This window comes from Sminthopsis crassicaudata, chromosome 1 (genome assembly GCF_048593235.1).
Source record: "Sminthopsis crassicaudata isolate SCR6 chromosome 1, ASM4859323v1, whole genome shotgun sequence".
NCBI lineage: Eukaryota > Metazoa > Chordata > Mammalia > Dasyuromorphia > Dasyuridae > Sminthopsis > Sminthopsis crassicaudata.
Window position 1 is genome coordinate 178318893 of NC_133617.1, and position 20554 is coordinate 178339446.

Here is a 20554-nt window from a genome sequence, read left to right on the forward strand (position 1 = left end):
CAGACCACACATATAGTTGCAGTTCTGGGTACACGTTTTCAGAAGGACATTGATAAACTACAGAATGTCCAGAAAAAAGTGACTTGGAGGACCTTAAGATCCCACTGTACAAAAATTACTTGAGAGATCTGAGGATGTTTAACTTGAAAAAGCACATAGATGGGAAGATAAACTAATAATCTTAAATGCACATATTCCATTTGGCTGCAGAGGGCAAAATCAGGTACAATAGGGGAGTTTCAGAGAAGCACATTTTGATCAACCTATGAAAAAATTTCCCAATAATTAGAAATATGCAAGAGTGGAACAGATAGTTTCAGGAAGCAATGGGCTCACTCTCCATAGAGATAATCAAAGTAGAAAAATGTCAGTCTCAGAATTGAAAAATTGGCAGAGATTTTCTAACTCATACTGTACCTGACTCCAAATTCCTTTTAGAACATCTCAATTACCAAAAATAGTAATCCTGTAGTTACTGTCTATGATATTCTTCTACTTTGATTGCTTTCTGCCACTGTGGATTCTACACACTGTATCCTGATCCCTCTCTGCCCTTGCTCTGGCCATACTCAGTGCCAGGAATCAATTCCCTTTTCAATCTTTGCTTTCTTTAGAATTCAGCTTATAAACTACCGTCTATAAGAAACTTCTTCCAAGCTGTCTTTCTCACATTTTACTAAGGCCTTTCTTCTTCATATCTCATGTGGCATTTTGTCTTGTATTTTTCCAACACATTTATTATGATCCTCACCACAATATAAAATATTACTTGGTATTTCAGGTTTCACTGTTGGTGTGTAAACACAGTAGTAGAACACAGATTTTTGAGGGCAAGGCCTATTTTTTCATTTAAACTTTATTCTTCCCCTAGTACCTGATGTGGTGCACATGATAGGTGCTAAATAAATAATTTTAAAAGATACCTATAAAATGGCTAATGAATCTAAATATTTTTTATCCTTGGCTTTCTTATCAGGGCTGAGAAGTTTCAGGATCATTATTATAAGTTAGCCCACAGAGCTGTGTAGTTTTCCCACACTATATGGCTCCATATTCCTATGCTTTTAAAATTGGGTCTGACTTTTTATTGGGGTTCTCCCTCAGTTTTGTTGTTTTTGGTACCATAGAGGATAGTACTCCTGTCCTGGAGTCAATAAGATCTGAGTTCAAAACTGATCTTAGATACTAGCTGTGTAACTAACCCTAAGCAAGGCACTTAACCCTGTTTACCTCATTTCCCTCATTCATAAAATGAGCTGTAGAAGGAAATGGCAAACCATTCTAGTATCTTTGCCAAGAAAATCTGGGATCACAAAAATCTGGATACAACTGAAACTTAGTAAATAGCAATTGTTACTTCATACTGCTATTAATGTTTCTGCCAGCCCTCCTCCTCTTCCTCATTTGTTGTTTATAACATTTATAATCAGTTATGAGCTTAATTTCTCCCCTCCAAATATGTTTGTGAGAATGGTGCACAAAATTAATAAAAGATCTTGATTAAGGGCTCTCAAAACATTTGGGTCAGTCCCTACATTAAATATTAGTAAAATATTATTTCTTTCTTAATTTAGATTAAAATGCAAATGATAATTTCAATTCCTTTACTTGGACTGAAGCTTTATAAAAGTAGAAGCTAGTTTTTAGTTTTCTTTGTATTCTAAGTATTTAGCATTGTGCCTAACATACAGTAAGACATACTTGTTGACTAATGAATGGAAGAGCACAGGTAATCTGGCTTTACAAAGTGACACAAGGTAAGGTATAAAGAATAATACACTCAGAAATTTTGTGTTGTGGTCTAAGCTCTAACAGTGCCTCATATTCTTCCTCTATAAAATCCCTGTCCTGCCTATCTCCCACGAGTCTGTAAGGATCCAATGAGATACTATATATCAAAGCACTTTTTAAAATATAAAATGCTAAACAAATGTACTATGGTAGTAATTTTATTAAGGACCAATGCTGAACCACAGTGAATTTTCGTCAAGTATTTGACTAGATGTCATAGATTTAAAAAAATAGTAGGGTATATGCCAAAATTGCTAGGAAAATGAGAAAGTAATAAAGCAGAAATTAGGCTTAGATTTTACATAATGTACTATTATCAAGATGCCTAACACACCTGATGTGAATCAAAACCAAAAACTTTTTAAATAGGGGGCCAGTTCAGACCGTTCCTCAGACTGCTGGAGGGCCAGACTATAGTAAAAACAAAAGCTCACACTCTGTCTCTGCCCCTCAGCCCATTTCCATAACCCTAAGGGCCGAATAAACATCCTCAGCGGGCGACATCTGGCCCGCAGGCCATAGTTTGAGAACCCCTGGTTAATAGCATGCTCACAAATAACAAAGTTACACTAGAGATGGAGAAGATGTTCAGGTGAGAAGGATCTCTCTACTTCCTCTAACCCATCTAAGTCAGTCTTGTACAGGGATGAGTTAGTAACAGTCACAGATCTCAAGGAGAAAGAAACTAATCCTTGAATCTAACTATGTGGTTTATTGATAATATGCCACCATCTCAATAATACACACACACCCACAATGAGATGACAATCATCTTTAACGGTCACTCGATTTCTCAGAAAATAGGACACTTTTTGAAAGGCAAAAGAGCATACTTGGTAGTTCCTGTGTAGAAATTGAGATTTGTCCAAATGGTCAGTTAGGACAATTAACACTGTTTTATGTTCAGAAGGACAAAAGGAATTAAAAATTTTTTCAAATGCACACATTTATAAAATGAGTAGGGTTGATGTGAGGTTCAAATGACTTAATATAAAGCACTATGCAAACTTTTAAGCTAAATAAATGTTAGGTATTTTATTGCATTAAAAGTGTCATTATATTATTTGGGTGATGCTAACCAAGATGCCAAAAGGTAAAAAAAAAAAAAAAAAAAAAAAAATCATGCACCTATATTATCCATACTAGGATGGAATAAAGTTCATTAGCTTAAAAAACCAATGTAGGTTACTTTGATTCAACCATCATTTATTAAGCCCCGTGCAGGCATTGCTAAACTCTGGATACAACAAAGAAATCAGTGTGCTCAAATAGTTTTTACTTTTTTTTTTGGGGGGGGGTAAATGTATGCAAATAAATACAAAAGAAATAAAAAGTAAACTTTGGGGAGATGGGAGTACAAACATGGGGCAATAAGGAAAGAAAGCAGCCCAAGCCAAATCAAAGAGGAACTACAGATTCCAAGAAGTAGAGGTGAGAAGGGAGAACATAACAGGCTTTCAGATTCAGATTGTTGAGTATCTCAAGTGGCAAACAGGAAAATCTATATATGAAAAATAATGTAGTAAATCTCGAAAGATAGGTTGGAGATAAGATTATGAAAGGTTTTAAATATTAGATTTTGTATCTTTTAAAAACAATGAAAGCCATTGAAACTTCTTTTGCATGGGAGTGACATGATCACACCTGTAATTTAATAATAACAAATTTTTTTTTTTTTTTTTTTTTTTTTTTTTTAGCTCTGAAGAGAACAGATTGGAAAAAAAGCAGACTCTAGGGAAGGGAATAAGTTGAACAATGTATGGCAAGAGGTAAAGAGTATGAATTAGGATTAGGGTCAAAAGAATAAAGGCAAATGCCTCCCTAGTCTCTATGTGGTTTTTAACATTGGGTGTGTGAATTAAAAAAAAAAAAAAAAATATATATATATATATATATATATATATATATATATATATATATATATATATATATATACACATATATATATATAATATATATATATAACATATATGTATAATATATATTTTTATTTATATATTATATATATTATAATATATATTTATTTATATTATATATATATATATTGTGTTAACTCTACTATGATATGATTCCTATTTTTTAAAATGCTATATTTTTCAAAATATATTCAAAAGTATCATTCTGAGAAAGGAACTCTAGAGATTTCACCACATTGCCAAAGGAGTCCATGCCACAAAGAAAGTTTTTATAACATCAGAAAAAGAAAATAAATTGTTGCTAAGAAGATAAAGTCTAATGCACACTTTGGATTGATAGAAGATGAAGGAAGCTAAAGCACTTTGTAACATCTGCTTCCTTTAAAATAGTATAGCCTATAAGACAAATGGCACCTGTCAGCTTACTGTGGATTATGATTTGCTGAACAAGTTTACTGTGCTCATCACTACCTTAGTTCTTAACATCATCACTTTTGCAGAATAGGAGCCTGGGCTCAAGATGAATAGTATGAGTTTATGGCACTTAACCATTGCTTTTTTTCCTCTCTTCTTATGGCTAAGATTAGTCAGAAATAATTCCCTTTTACCTGGAAAAAGAGTCCAGTATATTTTCATTATTCTTGCCCTAGGCAATTACTCATACTGACATTTTCCAGTCCTAAAGACACTGATGTACTTGTCTTTTTTTTTTTTTTTTTTTTTGAGAACATCACGTTAACTGGGAGAGATGAAGTCATAATTACTGAAGACCTACATTTGGACATGGCACATTTGAAGGACAGAGGATAGAAAAGCAAATTTAAGAAAATCTAGGTTCTAACTTATTCAGACAAATTTTGGGGAGCACTATCAGTAAAGAAATGCCAGAGCATTCTGGAATAATACAGAATAAATTGGTACCCCACTTTCCACAATTTAAAGTATCCCAAAGGCTTACTGGACACATTAAGATCTGAAGAAACCCCATTCTCTGGCTATTCTGATGACTCCCATTTACTGAGTCAACTATAAGTCCACCTCTTATAAGTGGGACAGAGGCTTTAAATATCTAAAACAAGCTGTCCAATAGTCTTTCCCCTGGAAACCTTTTGATCTTGATTGGCCCATGTTTTGGAAGATCTCTGTCCATAAAGAGGAGGTTGTGTGAAGCCTTTGGCAGGCATCAAGGAGTAGCCAGAATATTATTAGGCTTCTTGGAGCTACAAATTTTACAAAGTGGCTTCTCACTAGGACATTCTGAAAAATGGATGCTCACTTGTTACTGGGCCCTAGCTGCTACTAAATAGCTGCAGAATTATCTTTTGTTCAGAATTGCTTAAAGATTGGGTGATAAGATTGCTCTCTGACAAGACGGATAGAGGAGAAGGATTCTATTGTTAAATAGAAGTCATATACTAAAAATCTTACCTGCCTGGCTCATTCCAGTTAGTGTTCTTTACAAAAAATTGAGACTAAAGATGTTCAGTCAAAGTCTGAAATCCTGCCACTTCCACTAGCCCAATAGGCCTCTACCTATAATGCTGAGGAACAAATTTCATCTAATTTACTAATGACTGTATCTATTACAAAAGAGCTATGCAAATCTAGACTTCAAATCTATTACTTCCAGTAATAGGAATGGAGGTTCTAGCAAGTCCTTGCAGCGGCTAAGGCCCACACTGCGTTTGAGGGATGGGACAAGGAACATCATCTACATGATTCCTAGGTAATAGTGGTTATGAAGCTGGCCATTTTGCCTGGGGCCTTATGAAAACAGGTATGGCTCTTTGGGATGAGGACTGATGAAGTAGTTTTGCTAATATCAAAACTGCAGTTATTTGTGGGGCATGTCAGAAAAAAACATGTTCTCCATTGGCAGGCATCATTATAAATAGCAAAGGTTAGGATATGTGGGTTCATTGCTAACCTGGACTTTGGAGTAATGATTCCATGTTATGCTAGGCATGGAGTCATGCCTTTTTCCTATGTGTAACACAATTATTCATGCTCAGTTGGACTACTTATGCCAATTGGAGGTTTGCTGCAGGCAATCAACAGCTACATCATCAGCACCCCCTAAAGGAAAGTGTACACCCTAGAAAATTAGCTCGGAGCCCAATCAATAGGAAGGCTTACTTTCTTCTGGATGGTTCAGATAACTCCTTTTCAGGAAGGGTTTGGAGGCCAAGAAGTGCTATTATTTAGAAATATCTTGCTTTCTAACAGTACAGGAGAAGACGAATTGCTACTATGTAACTACAGTTAATGTCTTTACTTGGAAGAAGGAGATCCCTTACCTAAGAAGCAAAATTTCATCTATCTCAATAGCAGTTTTCAGTCTCTGGATAAGTTGAGGAAGAACCTTTTGTAGCCTCTGTAGAAGAAATAGGCAGATCTTTCTTCAGCAAAGGCTTCTAAGAGGGTGGAGATTTGGAGTCATCCTCATAATATGGCTCTTAGGAGAAAATTTTGGTAGATGAGTCAGGGAATACTGAAGGAGTGGTTACAAAGTACTAGCAAAATGATTTCTACTTACCAGGTACTAGGTACTAGAAAAGCTATCTTAAGACAGATTTTATGGATCATGACCTTTTAGCACTTTACTATAAATAATGATGAGGTATGATGAAGAGGAATCTATGACTTTGATGGAGCTGTGGTCATTTATTTCGTTATGGTCCCAGTGTTCCTAATATTGCTAATGGGGAAATATGTTTACTATGATTGTACATGTACAGTCTATATCTGATTGCTTGCTGTCTTGGGAAGGGAGGAGGGAAAAGAAAGAGGAAGAAAAATTTAGAATTCAAAATCTTACAAAGATAAAAGTGAAAATTGTCTTCACATGTAATTTAAAAAAATGAAATACTATTATGTAAAAAAGAAAAATATTACCTCATTGATAAGTATTATCTTATCTCTTCAGGAAAAGCATGTATGTGATTGTGCCAGGGATATTCTAGATTTGATATTTCTGATACTGCTCCTACTCATTGTCATTGTCTTACATCTGTAGATCTGCTATAAACTTCAAATTTGAATTCAGCCTCAGCCACTTAAGTGTGTGGCCTTAGGCAAGGCAGAATCCTTTTTCTAGCCATAGTTCCTTTAGCTTTAGCTAGAGAACATAATAGCATCTACCCCACAAGATTGTTTTGAGGAGTAAATGTGATATGTAAAGCATTTTATTAATCTTGAAATATTTAAAAGCTAGTTATCATCATTAATACTTTGTAATATGCCATAAAAGGAAGCACTGATAATACTACTCAATACAGAGAACTTCTAACTCTTCAAGGTATCCATCCCTACAGCACTCTCAGGTAGTAGTAGCAAGTATTAACAATGAGACAGATATATAATGCCATAGGGAACTTTAGAATCAATTTTGTATATGTAAACAGTGAAACATAAAGAAACTAATATGTGTTTTATACTGGTAAAATGCTTCAAAAATGTTTCACCCAAGTCTGTTCATATCAGCCATGTATTACGGTGAAAAAAGTACTGACCTTGAGTCATAGGACCTGATTCAAATTCTGATTCTATCAATTATTACTTCTGCAATGTTGATCAATGAGGCCTTTCTGGGCCTCAGTTTCTTCATCTGTAAAACAGAACTACTAAAACTAAAAATGTTCTACTGGACCTCTTAGGTCCCTTTGAGTTTCAAGAACCTATGGATTTTTCTTTCCTCCTTCTATTTTATCAACTTTCAAAGTCTAGCAAGCAGATCTGCAACAGTAAGTGCCCAACTATCTCCTATATCCCCTGCTAGATAACTTATGTTACATATTACATGAGATGTCAGTCATTAGCAAAATTTCATCTATATCAGCAGTAAGATTAGTGATTGTAATTTCCCCTCCCACACCTTACTATCTCTAACACCTAACTGACAATAGAAATTCTACACAGATTTCTTTTCTTTAGGCTTTGCCTGTAATTATTTAAGCTTTATAAATCATTTGCAGTTTAATGTGAATACATTTAGCAAATATTATTCAGATAAGGAAAGGTGCCAGAACTTGGGGTAAGTAGGAGGCTGGTGAAGGAAGATGCCAGTCATAGGGCAAAAGCTTTCCTTTTCTGAAGTTGTGCTAAAGTCTAGCCTGAGAAGTTAACAAGTTTTATTTACATAACAAACTTCAAGAACTAAAGGTACTACCCACAGGAAGCATCTGTTCATCACACTGGGTAATACTCTGAAATGGAGCCACATAATTAGACTGCTGGGTTTTCCCTCACTTAGATGCTTTAAGTTTAGGCATCTTGAGTTTGCCTTAGAATTGCCTCAGGAGTATGAATCAAGAATTGCTATAAAGTACACACTTTAGCTTATAGCTGCCATTTGAAGATCATGTCCACCTTAAAGATAAAGACAGAGGACCTCCAGGCTAGTTCCAAAATGTTTGATCATCTCTAAAAGGTAGATGTACATCATGGAGAGTTAAGATCAAACTAAAACTTTCCTCAATACATATGAAACATGAAGATAGCCCAAAATTAATTTACTCCCATCCTTAAGCAACTTGATCCAAAACCCAGTCTGATGCAAAAAGAAAAGTAGAATTCAGGGTCTTCCCAGTATCGATTCACCTATAGTATACTCCTTCAATACTTTTAGTGACTTTGACTTCATCAATGTAGTTATTACCTTCCTAACAGGATTACTGTACATATTAAGAAGATATATTAGAATGAAATTCAAGAATCAGACTGGGGAAGCATGGGGAAATCAATAGATATGAAACCATTAGATATATACTAGAGCTCTCAATTTCTTGACAAAAATCAGACAACTAATAATTTTATAGTTCACCTTTATATCATCCATTAAAAGGAGGGGAACCAAATCCTCGAGGGAAACTTATTCTAGATTAGAGTCTTAATCAAAAAAGAAGAAAAGCTGATAAGCAGAAATGTAGGAATCTTGGGAGGTAAGTGGCCCCTCTGAGAATTTGAAGAATTTGAAGAGAAAGTTCAGCCTGCTCTGGTCACCCTAGATCTGGGTGAAAATAGATTCCAAAAACTCCAGGAAATTTAAAAAAAAAAAAAAAAAAAAAAGGAAGAAGATAAAAATTCTATAAGGAAAAATCAACATAAAAGGAATATAAAGAGCCCAAGAATTAAACTGTGAAGAAACTAAAAGAAACCTAATACTGATGGGGAAGAAAAGGAGGCATTGTGTAATGAACATGATATAGACACAAAACAAAATTAATTTTTTAAAATTTTATTTTTCAAATTTTGAACATAAATATCAAACAAATTTTTCCACACATTCTGTAGAATAGTTTTGTACAATAACCTGTGATTCTCATATGTAGATTCCTTTTCTTTAATTATATGATAAATTCAACATGAAACTTTCAAAGCCATTTTGCTTGTGTGGTGGTCTTTCTAACCTGTTTTCAATGGTGCATTTTAAAAAATGTTTCACGGACCTTTCTTTTTATTTCTTTGAAAGTGGGGGAATGCTACCATATCTATAACTTCTTATTCACATGCACACACATTTTTCTACTGGAATAAATATAAAGTAAATAAAAACTCCTTATATAAATACTTTTAATCAAGCACAACAAAATTTCCATTGCCCAAGCTGAAAAGTGTATGTTTTTTCCTATCATAAAATGAGTTGAATGCTTCATCAAAAGATCTCTGGAATCATGGTTGGCCACTGCATTGATAAGAAATACTAAGATTTTTTAAAGGTACAATAAAGAGAAGAAGAAAACAAGGATAAATAGTGGTAGAAAGTATGGTCCTCTAATGATACTGTAAGAAGTCTAAAGTGAAGTGAGATTGACAAAGAAAATTAAGAAAAGAACAGGTTTTTAATAGCTGTATTCAGAGCAAAAAAAAGGATCAGAAAGGAAGCAGAACTATAGACTGGATTGTAAAGGGTAGAAATAATAGACTTTGAAAAGATGACAGCTGATACTCAAAGAACTGATAAATGGAACTGCAATGCCAATTTAATGATTTTTGAATAATCATGAACAATGAAAGAGCTGTCACAAGGCCAAAGAAGCATTGGGAAAAAAATGTAGCATCTTTAGGTGAGTGTATTTGTTTTTGATTTCTGGAAAAGTTGTAGAATATTTTGCTAAAATAGCTAATGAATATCTAAGAAATGATGATGCTAAGATTACTGAATTAGCATTGGTTTCATCAACAATAAGGTTAAGAAGAGGTCTAACTATACCTGTTTCCATCCCTTTCCCCCTTCTTGGATAGGACTACTAAATTAGTAAGTCAGAAAAATGTTTTAGGTAAAGTTATTCTACATTCAAGCAAGTCATCTGGAAAAGTATTTTAAGCTATGCTTGTGGACAAAATGAAGAGACATGAGTTAGATTAAGGTAATCTACTTAGAATTAATTGAATGAACAAAACCAAATAGTGATCAATGATGGCTCAATGTTTGAAGGAGTCTCTTGGAAGACTTCCCCAGGAATCTGTAGTTGGCACTTGGATAAAATCATGGTTAGTATATTTATCAAATCTGCAATGACACACAGCTAAAAAGGGCAATTGATATATTAATTGATATATTAAATTAATTGATATATTAATATTGATATATTATATTAATTGATATATTAAATTAGGAGTGAGGAACGATCATAAAATCATTTGGTCCTATTTTGTCAAGGTAACTTCGGTTGACAACTACCTCCCACTGTTTGAGTTCTTGATAATTAAGTTGATAATTTTGTATGGACCATGAATGATGTTATATTCAAATGACCCTTGACAGAAAAAAAAAAAAAAGGTTTCCCACGCCTGCATTAGATGATTAAGTTAAAATCCCAAGAGAACTATCAAGAAATCAAAACTTTGGATGAATTCTAGTAAAATTTATTTTATTTTTTTGCTGAGGCAATTGGGGTTGAGTGACTTGCTCAGAGTCACACAGCTAAGAAGTGTTAAGTGTCTGAGGTCACATTTGAACTCAGGTCCTCCTGACTTCAGGGCTGGTGCTCTATCCACTGCACTGCCTATCTGCCCTGATTTGAATATTTAAAAGGATACATATACTCCACTTAGGTTCAAAAAACCAGCTTCATAAGCAAAAGATGAGGAAAAAGTTATAACTATATATGACAGCAGAAAAGACAATCAAGTGGATCTGTGTTCAAATACAAATAGTGTCACTTATCATCTGTATAAAATTAAGCATCTCACAACTTTTCTCAACGTGAAGTCTATCTTTTCCTCTTTCTTGGATCTTCTCAAGCTTTCCTTCAATGCTTTCACTGCCTGCATTAAGAAAAGCATAGTGCGCAGGACTAAGGAGGAGAAGAACCACCAAATCTTGGTCAGATCACAACTGCAGCATCATGCTCTGTTTTGATTACCAGTTTTAGAATACTGATAAGCAGGAAAGTATCAAAAGTAGATAAAGAAGATGCAAAAGTGCTTCAAAATTGTGTCACATGAAGATTAGTTGAAGTGATTAAGTATGTTTAGCTTAAAGAAGTGAGAAGGGGAATGATAATCTTTTACTTACTAGAAACCAAGTATGCACAATTTGTTCAATTGGATACAGAGCATAGAGCTAAGACCAATGGATAGAAGCTGCAGAGAATGATTGGGGGGAGGGGAGAAGAATTCTTAACAATCAGAACTATCCAAAAATGGAATGGTTTGCCTTAGAAGGAAGGAGGATGTCCCTCAATAGGGAGCTATGATCAGAATCTGGGTGACCATTCTCTGGGTAGGACTAGAAGTCTTCTGAGGGCCCATCCAATTTAGTCTCTTGCCACCTGCATGAAAGATTTTATATGGCAGAAAAGCTTTTCTTTAAGGCTATATTTTACTATGAGTTAAATTATTTTATTATAATCAAAAAATCAATAACAAAACAAAAGGTTCTTGTGTTCTATGTGCTATTTAGTCAAATGTATAACTAAGAAAATATGTTTTACTAAAAAGAAATTTGCAAAGCCTGTTTCCCTTCTAATATTTTCATTAATAATAACCTTCATGTATGGAAAGCTCATTCTTATAAAAAGGAGAATGTAGACATCTGATTCAATAGATAATAATAACAACTAACATTTACATAGCATTTACTATGTGCCAAGCATTGTGCTAAGCACTGAACAATCATTATCTCATATGGTCCTGACAATAACCCTGCCAGGCAGGTGCTATTATTATCTTTATTTTACAGATGAGGAAACTGAGATAAACAGATGTTAAGTGATTTTCCCAGAAGTCATACAGCTAAAGTATCTGAGGATAGATTTGAACTTGGGTCTTTCTGACTTCAGATCCAGAGTTCTATCCATGACACTGCCTATTTATTAATGTTTTCTTAATCACTCCTTTGGGGCAATAATGTTTTATGATTTCTTTTTCTATTTTCTTAGTACATTCTCTTTAAATATCTTTTAAAAGTATTATTTAATGCTTTCAAAATTGTGTCATCTCTTTACGTTTTTAACATGCTAAGATTTCCTTACTTTGTTCTAGTCTGTTCCAATCACTCTTACTAGCTCTGTTTTAAAAGTGCCATTTCAACTTCCTCAAATAGAACATCAGAAAAAGTTATTCAAGTTCAAATGTGGTGGCTCTATCACAGATTATGAAAAGATCACAGAATTGTAAATTAGATACTTATTTGCTGTCTTCCTATTGATTATATCCATAAGTGTTCTTGGGATGATATGACTCAGGTGGGTCTTAGAGAACATTTTCTGAAAACATATTTTCATGCCACTGCTCTTCCTTGTTTTATGAATTGAGATAGTTCACAATCTTTTACCAACCTTCTCCCTAATGTTTTGTGAAGCATTTTATATTTGTAACTAGAACTGCCTTTGCTTGCTTTGCTTACCATGTCAATCTACTTCTCAAAGAGAGCAATTATCTTCTGACTAAAATGGTTGAGTACTTTTGGCCTTCTATTATGGCTATTCTGTTAGACTGGCTAAGGCTAAGTTTTTTGCTGGAAATGGTGATAATCCAAATTTAAATAGTTGTCTTTTTTACATTTTTTTTTTGGCGGGCTAAATAGTCCATTTCAATAGGTCAGGTTAAAGTTATTAGACTATAGTGACTTATATTTCTCCTTTCTTCAAATTTGATGTTAATTTTTACCTTTTATCTAACTAGTTGGACTAACTATAGACTATACCTAATTCTTATACTGTAAGTAGCTGTTTCTTGTTAAAGTAAATGTTTTTTGAAAAGTAGTTTGGTATTCACTGGATCCATTCCTTTCCAATTTATCACACATAGTATGTGGATGTGATGTTTCTGAGTAATCCATAAATCTTTGACTTCTTTCTCGTCTCAAAGTTGAGTTATATTTTTCACCCTCACTCTTTGTGTCCATGAAGTTCAAGTATTAAAGTAAAAGGTGATTTAATCAGAAATTACCCAGAATCAAAAATCTTTATGACAAATTCTGTCACCAAAAACATCCTCAAGTCTCTTTACTTCGATGTATTCACTATATCACACTGACAAAATGATTTACATTAAGTGCAGATCTGACCACGTTAAACACTCAATAAAATTCAGGGGTTTCCTATTTCCACTAGAATCAAACACAGTGTCCTCTATTTAGCTTTCAAAGCCCTTCACAACCTTGCCCCTTCTTATCATTATATCTCCTTCTCACTCGATTTTTTTCCTCATGCAGTTAGAATGACCTTTTTTGTTTCTCACTTGATACTCCATCTCCAATTTCTCTGCCTTTGCACTGGCTGTCCCCCATGCTCAAAGCACACACCCTCTTTATTTCCATCTGAAGGAGTCACACTCTTCCTTCAAAATACAACTCAAACATAACCTTCTACATGAAACCTACCCTGATCACCTCAACTACTAGTTGATTCAAACTACCTTCGATTTATCTAATCTTTGTTTACATTTGCTATTTTTATAAATTTCTCTCCCCAACTAGGGCGTAAGCTCTTTATAAGGAGACGCTATTTCATTTTATCTTTATCCCCAGTGTATGGAATAGAGCCTGACAAAATGTCATCTCCAGCAGGAAGTTTTCTTTCTTACTTTATATTTGATCAGGTCTGGTCCAGCCACCACCAGCTAAGTTTTAAATACCATTGTTTATATACTGAATAAATAATGGCATAATATAGTACATTAGTTTCTTCTCTGGCTTCAAATATGTGCCACCTGTTAGTTAACAGGCTGGAGGTATCTTATAATTTGTCCATTGACTGGAAATGTGTAAAACAAACAAAGGGTAGGGAGTTTGAATCCAGTCTGAAGTGATGGAAGGATAGCTAGCCCTGAACTAGCCTCAGTTTAGATAAACCCTAAATTGAAATATTAGTTTTCTTTTTTTTATTATAGCTTTTTATTTACAAGATATATGCATGGGTAATTTTTCAGCATTGACAATTGCAAAGCTTGTTGTTCCAACTTTTCCCCTCCTTCCCCTACCTCCTCCCCTAGATGGCAGGTTGACCAATACATGTTACATGTGTTAAAGTATAAGTTAAATACAATATATGTATACATGTTCAAACAGTTGAAATATTAGTTTTCAAAATTATCCCCAAGAAGTTTCTACATATATAAAATGTCGATTGTTATTAATCTGCCTTGTGCCAAATTCCCATAGTGCCACCCAGATGTGGCCCTTGCTGGTTATGTACTAAATACCCTTCAATATGCTCCCACTTGAGAAAAGACAAGAAATCCCTCATTTTCCACTTCAGGAAAAAGATGAAGTTATCATAGGCAGTTTAACCCCAACTCTCTTATGTCAGGTTGTTTTGGGACAAAATCAAGCACTTGTACATCATTTTAAAAATCAACAAAAGTAAGTATACTCTGTCCTAACTCAGCAAAGCTATGTAACAGACCGATGGTGGTGCTTATGTTTCCTCATCTCCACGAGGAGATGTGTCAGGGTAGGGCAGGATATGGTAAAGGACAGGCAACTTACCTGGTGACAGAAATCCACCAAGTACAAAGGCCCTGCCTGCCCACACGGCCCACAGTTCCAGCTGCTTATGCTTTCAGATAACCAAGGAGAAAGAGTTTTGTTTGTTTGTTTTTGTTTTTAGACTGTAAGGCTCTCCAAAAGTTCCTATTGTCACTCCACCTCTCCTTCTGCCTAAGACAACCTGTTCTTGGTCTCAGCAGGACCTCCAATCTCTCCCCATTAGGTGTGGAAGGCTGCAGGGAAGGTCTTCTGACTCCATAGTGCTAAAGCACAGTGCTTAGCATCTAGTACACATTTAATAAATGTTTATTGACTGAATGAATCTCTTAGTTCAGGGGTTCTCACACTACAGAGGTTTATGCCCGCTGGGTTATGGCAAATGGGCTGAGGGGCAGAGACAGTGTGAGCTTTTGTTTTTACTACAGTCGGCCCTCCCACAGTCTGAGGGACAGTGAACTGGCCCCTATTTAAAAAGTTGGAGGACCGCTGCCTTAGGAGAGTATCAGCCCCAGCGGTGGCCAGTATTCTTCTCTCGAATCCCTTGCCCTCTTATTCTATCTCGGATCTTGTTCTGCTGAGTCTGGGCTCCGGTCACGCATCTATAAAAGGATGGAATGGCTCAGGGTCTGTGGCTGGGGGACCGGTGATCTCGGACAGGAACACTTTCACCTCACTGCTTTCTTTTGTAAACTTAATTTTGTTTTATTCATTTACAACATTCCGAAAGGCTGGTCCATCCATAAGCTTCACCAGCCTGGTAAAGGAGTCTGTGACGCACAAAGTTTCAAAATGCCCGGAGTACAAATCCAAAACCCTAAATGTCTGTTGTAGAAGTTAGATCTGAAAAATCCGAAGTGACTTATCTCGTTTCCTCTAGAGCCAGGAGGAGCGAGTAGTCTTCTATTTTTCCATACATAAAACGGCACTAGGACACTGTACTTGGAAAGACCCTTTTGCAAAGGGGTTTGCAGCCACACACCACTCGTACCGCTTTAAAGTGGTACAAAAACAAAAAGCATCACAAGCGTTAAAAGTTTGAGACTTCCAAAAGAAATCGCGTTACTCTCCTTACCCTTCGGTGAGGATTTTACTTGGAGCTCACTTTGGGACCAGCCTGGGAAGCGAAGCGCTCTGCCAAAGCCGCCGCGGGGACTCGGGCCGACTTGGCGCGCGTTCCGCCGGGTGTCGGATTTGGGAGGGCGAGGGGGGGGGGGCAGAGAGGGAGGGGTAGGAAAAAGCAATGAGGCGATGGGTTTCCGGGCGCTCTGGCTGTAGGCTGCCCCCTCTCAGAAAGGACGGGGGCGCCCCCGCTCCGGGGCTAGCCCGGGGGACGTCCTTACTCCGGCGGGAAGTTCACCTCGGGGTCTAAGAGAAGGTGGGGAGGAGGGAGAGAAAGAGGAGGGGCGCGGGCCCATCAGCGGCTGCGGAGGACACCGTAGCACCGGCTCCGCGCTCTGCCGCAGCGCGGCTACGGCACGAGGGAGGCGCGCTCCCGAGGGGAAAGGGGGGCGCGCTTAATGGGAGGAGGGAGGAGCGGAGGGCAGGGCTAAGGTTAGCACTAGTTCCCGCAGCCTCGGAGGACCGCACAAAGTTCGCGGCTCCCGGCCTAGCGGGGAGCCAGGCGTGCGAGCAGGAAGAAGTTCGGGGCGAAGGCCCCGGCCGCAGCGTCCCCCCTCCCCTTGCCCGACACCTGAGACCAGCAGCTCGCGCTGCACTTCCTCCCCCCGGCCCGCACATTACCCACCCGGAGGTGAAATCCTGCTGCACACTCAGCAACCTCTCTTTCAGGGTCTCCAGCATTGTCGCCGCCGCCGCCGGGGTCTCCTCCTCTTCCCGCTCTCCCTGCCCTCAGCGTGGAGGCCTCCTACCCTACAACTGTCACCCGCGGATACATCCCCCTGGCCCCGGCTCCCCTCTGGCTGCCCCTACTCCCAGCGCACCGCCCTCCGCCCTCGGACAGCAGCCGCAGCCCCCGCCTTCCGCATTCCCCGCCCCCTCCCCCTCTGTAGCCACGCCCCCGCTCCGGCGCAGCCGTAGTAGCTCCAGCCTTGGCTCAAAATTCGCTGAAGCTGCTGCCTGCGGCTCCGGAGCCGAGGAAAGCCAGAGAAGGTCGCACCACGCGTGCGCGCCTCTGCCTTGTCCCGCGCCTGGGAGGAGGGCAGGGCCGTGAAAGCCTGTGAAATTCCTCCGTGTAGGATTCAGCCACAAGCTCCTCTCTTCCTTTCCCCATCCCCTCAAGGAAGTAATAAACTCCGAAAACTATTCTCGGTTTTCTGCAGATGCGAAAGAGTGATAAAGAGCAATGGATAAAGCGCCAGGCCTAGTCAGAGAGACCTCAATTCTAATGTGTGACCCTGGGCGGGTCACTTAACCCTCTTTGCCTCAGTTTCCTTATCTGTACAATGAGCTGGAGAAAAAAATGGCAAACCACTCCAGTATCTACCAAAAATAACTGAGGAAACCCTAAAAACTGACTGGTTTCCACATTATACCGCTGTGAACCTTAAAGATATGATCACGTTAGAGACGAAGAAACCGACGTTCAGAGAGGTTCTGATGACCTGAGGATAAATATCAGTTATGTCAATTCATGCCTTTTGAAATCAAGTCCATTGCTCTTTCCACAGTGTATGTTATTTGTGCACAATAGTGCGAATAGACACACTTTTTGGAAAGCACTTTGTATATATCATCTCAATTGATCCTCCCAAAATCCCGGATGATATTGTTTTTCCCAATTCAAAAAATGAGGAAACAGACTCATTGTTAAACTGGGCTCCCTGCGGGAGGGTGGGGGTGATGGCAGAAAATTGGAATATGGGAAGGAAACTCCCTCAAGACTTGGAACACAAAAGCCGAAACAGATCTGATTAAAAGAGATAAAGAAGGAAACTAGATCATGCTGAAAGTCATATCAGGCATAATCTAAATTTTTGAAGAAGCTGGATGAATAACAGGAAGAAATAGGTAGTAAAACTATACTAGTGGAGGACAGATAAGCTAACTAAAAATAAACAAAGTGGGAGCAGCTAGGTGGCGCCTTGGACAGAGCCCCAGCCCTGAAGTCAGGAGGACCCGAGTTCAAATCTGATCTCAGACACTTAACACTTCCTAGCCGTACGACCCTGGGCAAGTCACTTAACCCCAGCCTCAGAAATTGAATAAATAAATAAAGTTCCAGAGGTAAATAAAATTCTGGAAAAGTTAGATATAATAGATCTCTGGAGAAAAGTGAAGGAATAGATAGGAATGTTCTTTTTTCTCAGTAGTATGCAGCACCTATATAAAAACTGGTCACATATTAGGAAATAAAAGTCTTAAAATCAAATGTAGAAAAGCAGAAATAGTAAATACGTCCATTTCAGATCATAATGCAATAAAATTACTTTCAATAATGAACAATGGAAAGAGATTAATCTAATCCTAAAAAAAGTCCAAGGACAAAACAAAAACCATAATTTCATAAAAATTTCATCAAATTTCATAAAAGAAAAGGACAATGAGACAAAATACTAAAATTTGTGGGATGCAGCCAATGGGGTACTTAGGGGAAAATTTATATCTTCAATTGTTTATGTCAATAAAATAGAGAAAAAGCAGATCAAGGAATTGGACGTGTAATTTTAAAAACTAGGAAAAGAACAAATTGGAAAACCTCAACTAAACATCAAATTAGAAATCCAGAAAATCAAAGGAGACATTAATAAAACTGAAAGTAATAAAGGAATGAATAAATAAAACCAGCAGGTGAAAAAAAACCAATAAAACAGATAAACCATTGGTTAATTTGATTTAAAAAAAGGAAAGAAGAAAACCAAATTACTAGTATTAATAATGAAAGGGGTAAACTCACCACCAATGAAAAGGAAATTAAAGCAATAATTAAGAGCTACTTTGCTCAATTAAATGACAATAAATTTGATAATCAAAATGAAAGGGATAAATATCTACAAAAATATAAATTACCTAGATTATCAAGAGAAGAAATAAAATGCTTAACCCTATCTAAGAAAAAGAAATTAATAAGCCATCAATGAAGTTCCTATGAAAAAGTTCTCAGGTCCATGTAGATTCACATGCAAATTCTACCAAACATTTTTTTTTTTTAAAGCCTCAATACTATAGAAACTATTTGGGAAAATAGGTGAAGTAGAAGAATTCTTTTATGACACAAATATGGTACTGATGCCTAAATCAGGAAGAGCAAAAACAGAAAGAAAACTATAAACCAATTTCTCTAGTGAATATTGGTGCAAAAAAATTTAAATAAAATACTAGCAAAGAGATTACAGCAATATATCACAAGAAGCATACACTATGACCAGATTGGATCTATACCAGCAATGCAAGGCTAGTTCAATTTTAGGAAAAGTATCAGCATAATTGACTATATCGAAAAACCAACAGAAATCATATAATTATCTCAATTGATATAGAAAAAAGCCTTTGACAAAATACAGCATCCATTCCTATTAAAAATATTATAGAGCATAAGAATAAATGGAGCTTATCTTAAAATGATAATATTTATCTAAAAATATCAGCAAGTATTTTCTATAATGAGAATAAGCTAGAAGTCTTCTCAAAACAATTAGGGATGAAACAAAAATGCCTATTATCATCTCTATTATTTCATATTATACTAGAAATATTAGCTATAGCATTAAAAGAAAAAGAAATTAAAGGAATTGGGATAGACAATGAGAAAACAAAACTAATACTCTTTGCAGATGTTGTGATGTTATATTTAGAGAAATCTAGATAATCAAGTAAAGAATTACTCGAAATTATTAACCACTTGAGCAAAATTACAGGATAAAAGAAATGCACATAAAATCATCAGGATTTCTATGTATTGGCAGCAAAGTCCATCAGCAAGAAATAGAGAAATTCCATTCAAAATAATTTTACACAACTTAAAATAATTGGGAGTCTATAAGCCAAGACAAACCTAAGAACTATATGAACTATATAACACTTTACACAAATAAAGTCAGATCTCAACAACTGGAAAAATATTAATTGCTCCTGGGTAGGCTGACCCTATAAAATAAAAATGAAAATCCTCCTCAAATTAAACTTTTTATTCAGTGACATATCAACAAAGTATCAAAAATTATTTTATAAAACTAGAAAAAAATAATACAATTAATCTGGAAGAACAAAAGGTTACATATATCAAGGGAATCAAGGACAAAAATGCAAAAGAAAGTAGTCTAACTATACGAGATTTCAAACTGTATTATAAAGTGTTAATTATGAAAGCAATTTGGTACTAAGAAATAGAGTGGTGGATCAATGGAGTAGTTAGATACAAATTACATTATAGTAAATGATAATGGTAACCTAGTATATAATATACTCAAAGAGCCCAACTTTTGGAACAAAAACCTCATTATTTGATAAAAACTAATAGGAATACTGGAAAAGAGTATGGCAGAAATTAGATATAGACCAACATCTCAAACCATAGACCAGGATAAGATTAAAATGAGTACATAATTTACATGTAAAAGGGTGAATGCATAAACAAATTAAGAAAGCATTAAATACTTTGCTAGATTTATGGATAAGAGAAAAATTTAGGATTTTTAAGATATACATCTGTGTGTATATACACATACATGTATATATTCAAGATATTCCAAAAAGTCTTAGCATAATTTTAAATTTAGCCTTAGTTCTGGATGTGGTTGGTTGTCCTTTGTTTTTGAAAAGGACCAAAATTACATCACTATATTAGAATCAAATTAGTGTATTTGCTCATATAGCACAGCATCTTCTCTGATGAGGGCACACTATGCTGGACGGTTCCTATGCCATTGTCTTCCATGTCATACAATCAATTCTAAAGTTCTTAAAAGAGACCTTGAGCGTATTTTTGTATTGCTTTTTCTGACTACATTGTGAG

General features: G+C 36.4%; 1 protein-coding gene across 5 annotated transcripts in view; it reads right to left on the bottom strand.

Moving 5' to 3' along the window:
• DTNBP1 (dystrobrevin binding protein 1) overlaps positions 1-16643 on the bottom strand; it is a 160858-nt gene extending 144215 nt beyond the window's left edge. Inside the window, exon 1 of one of the 5 annotated variants that reach the window (XM_074272160.1) lies at positions 16388-16643. In XM_074272160.1, coding sequence (XP_074128261.1) covers positions 16388-16443 — 56 coding nt within the window. In that variant the 5' untranslated portion in view covers positions 16444-16643. Of the gene's footprint in view, positions 1-15715; positions 16118-16387 lie in introns of those variants that run through there. The other 4 variants (XM_074272173.1, XM_074272166.1, XM_074272183.1 and 1 more) reach the window with 4 other exon arrangements.
• Positions 16644-20554: the final 3911 nt, after the last annotated feature.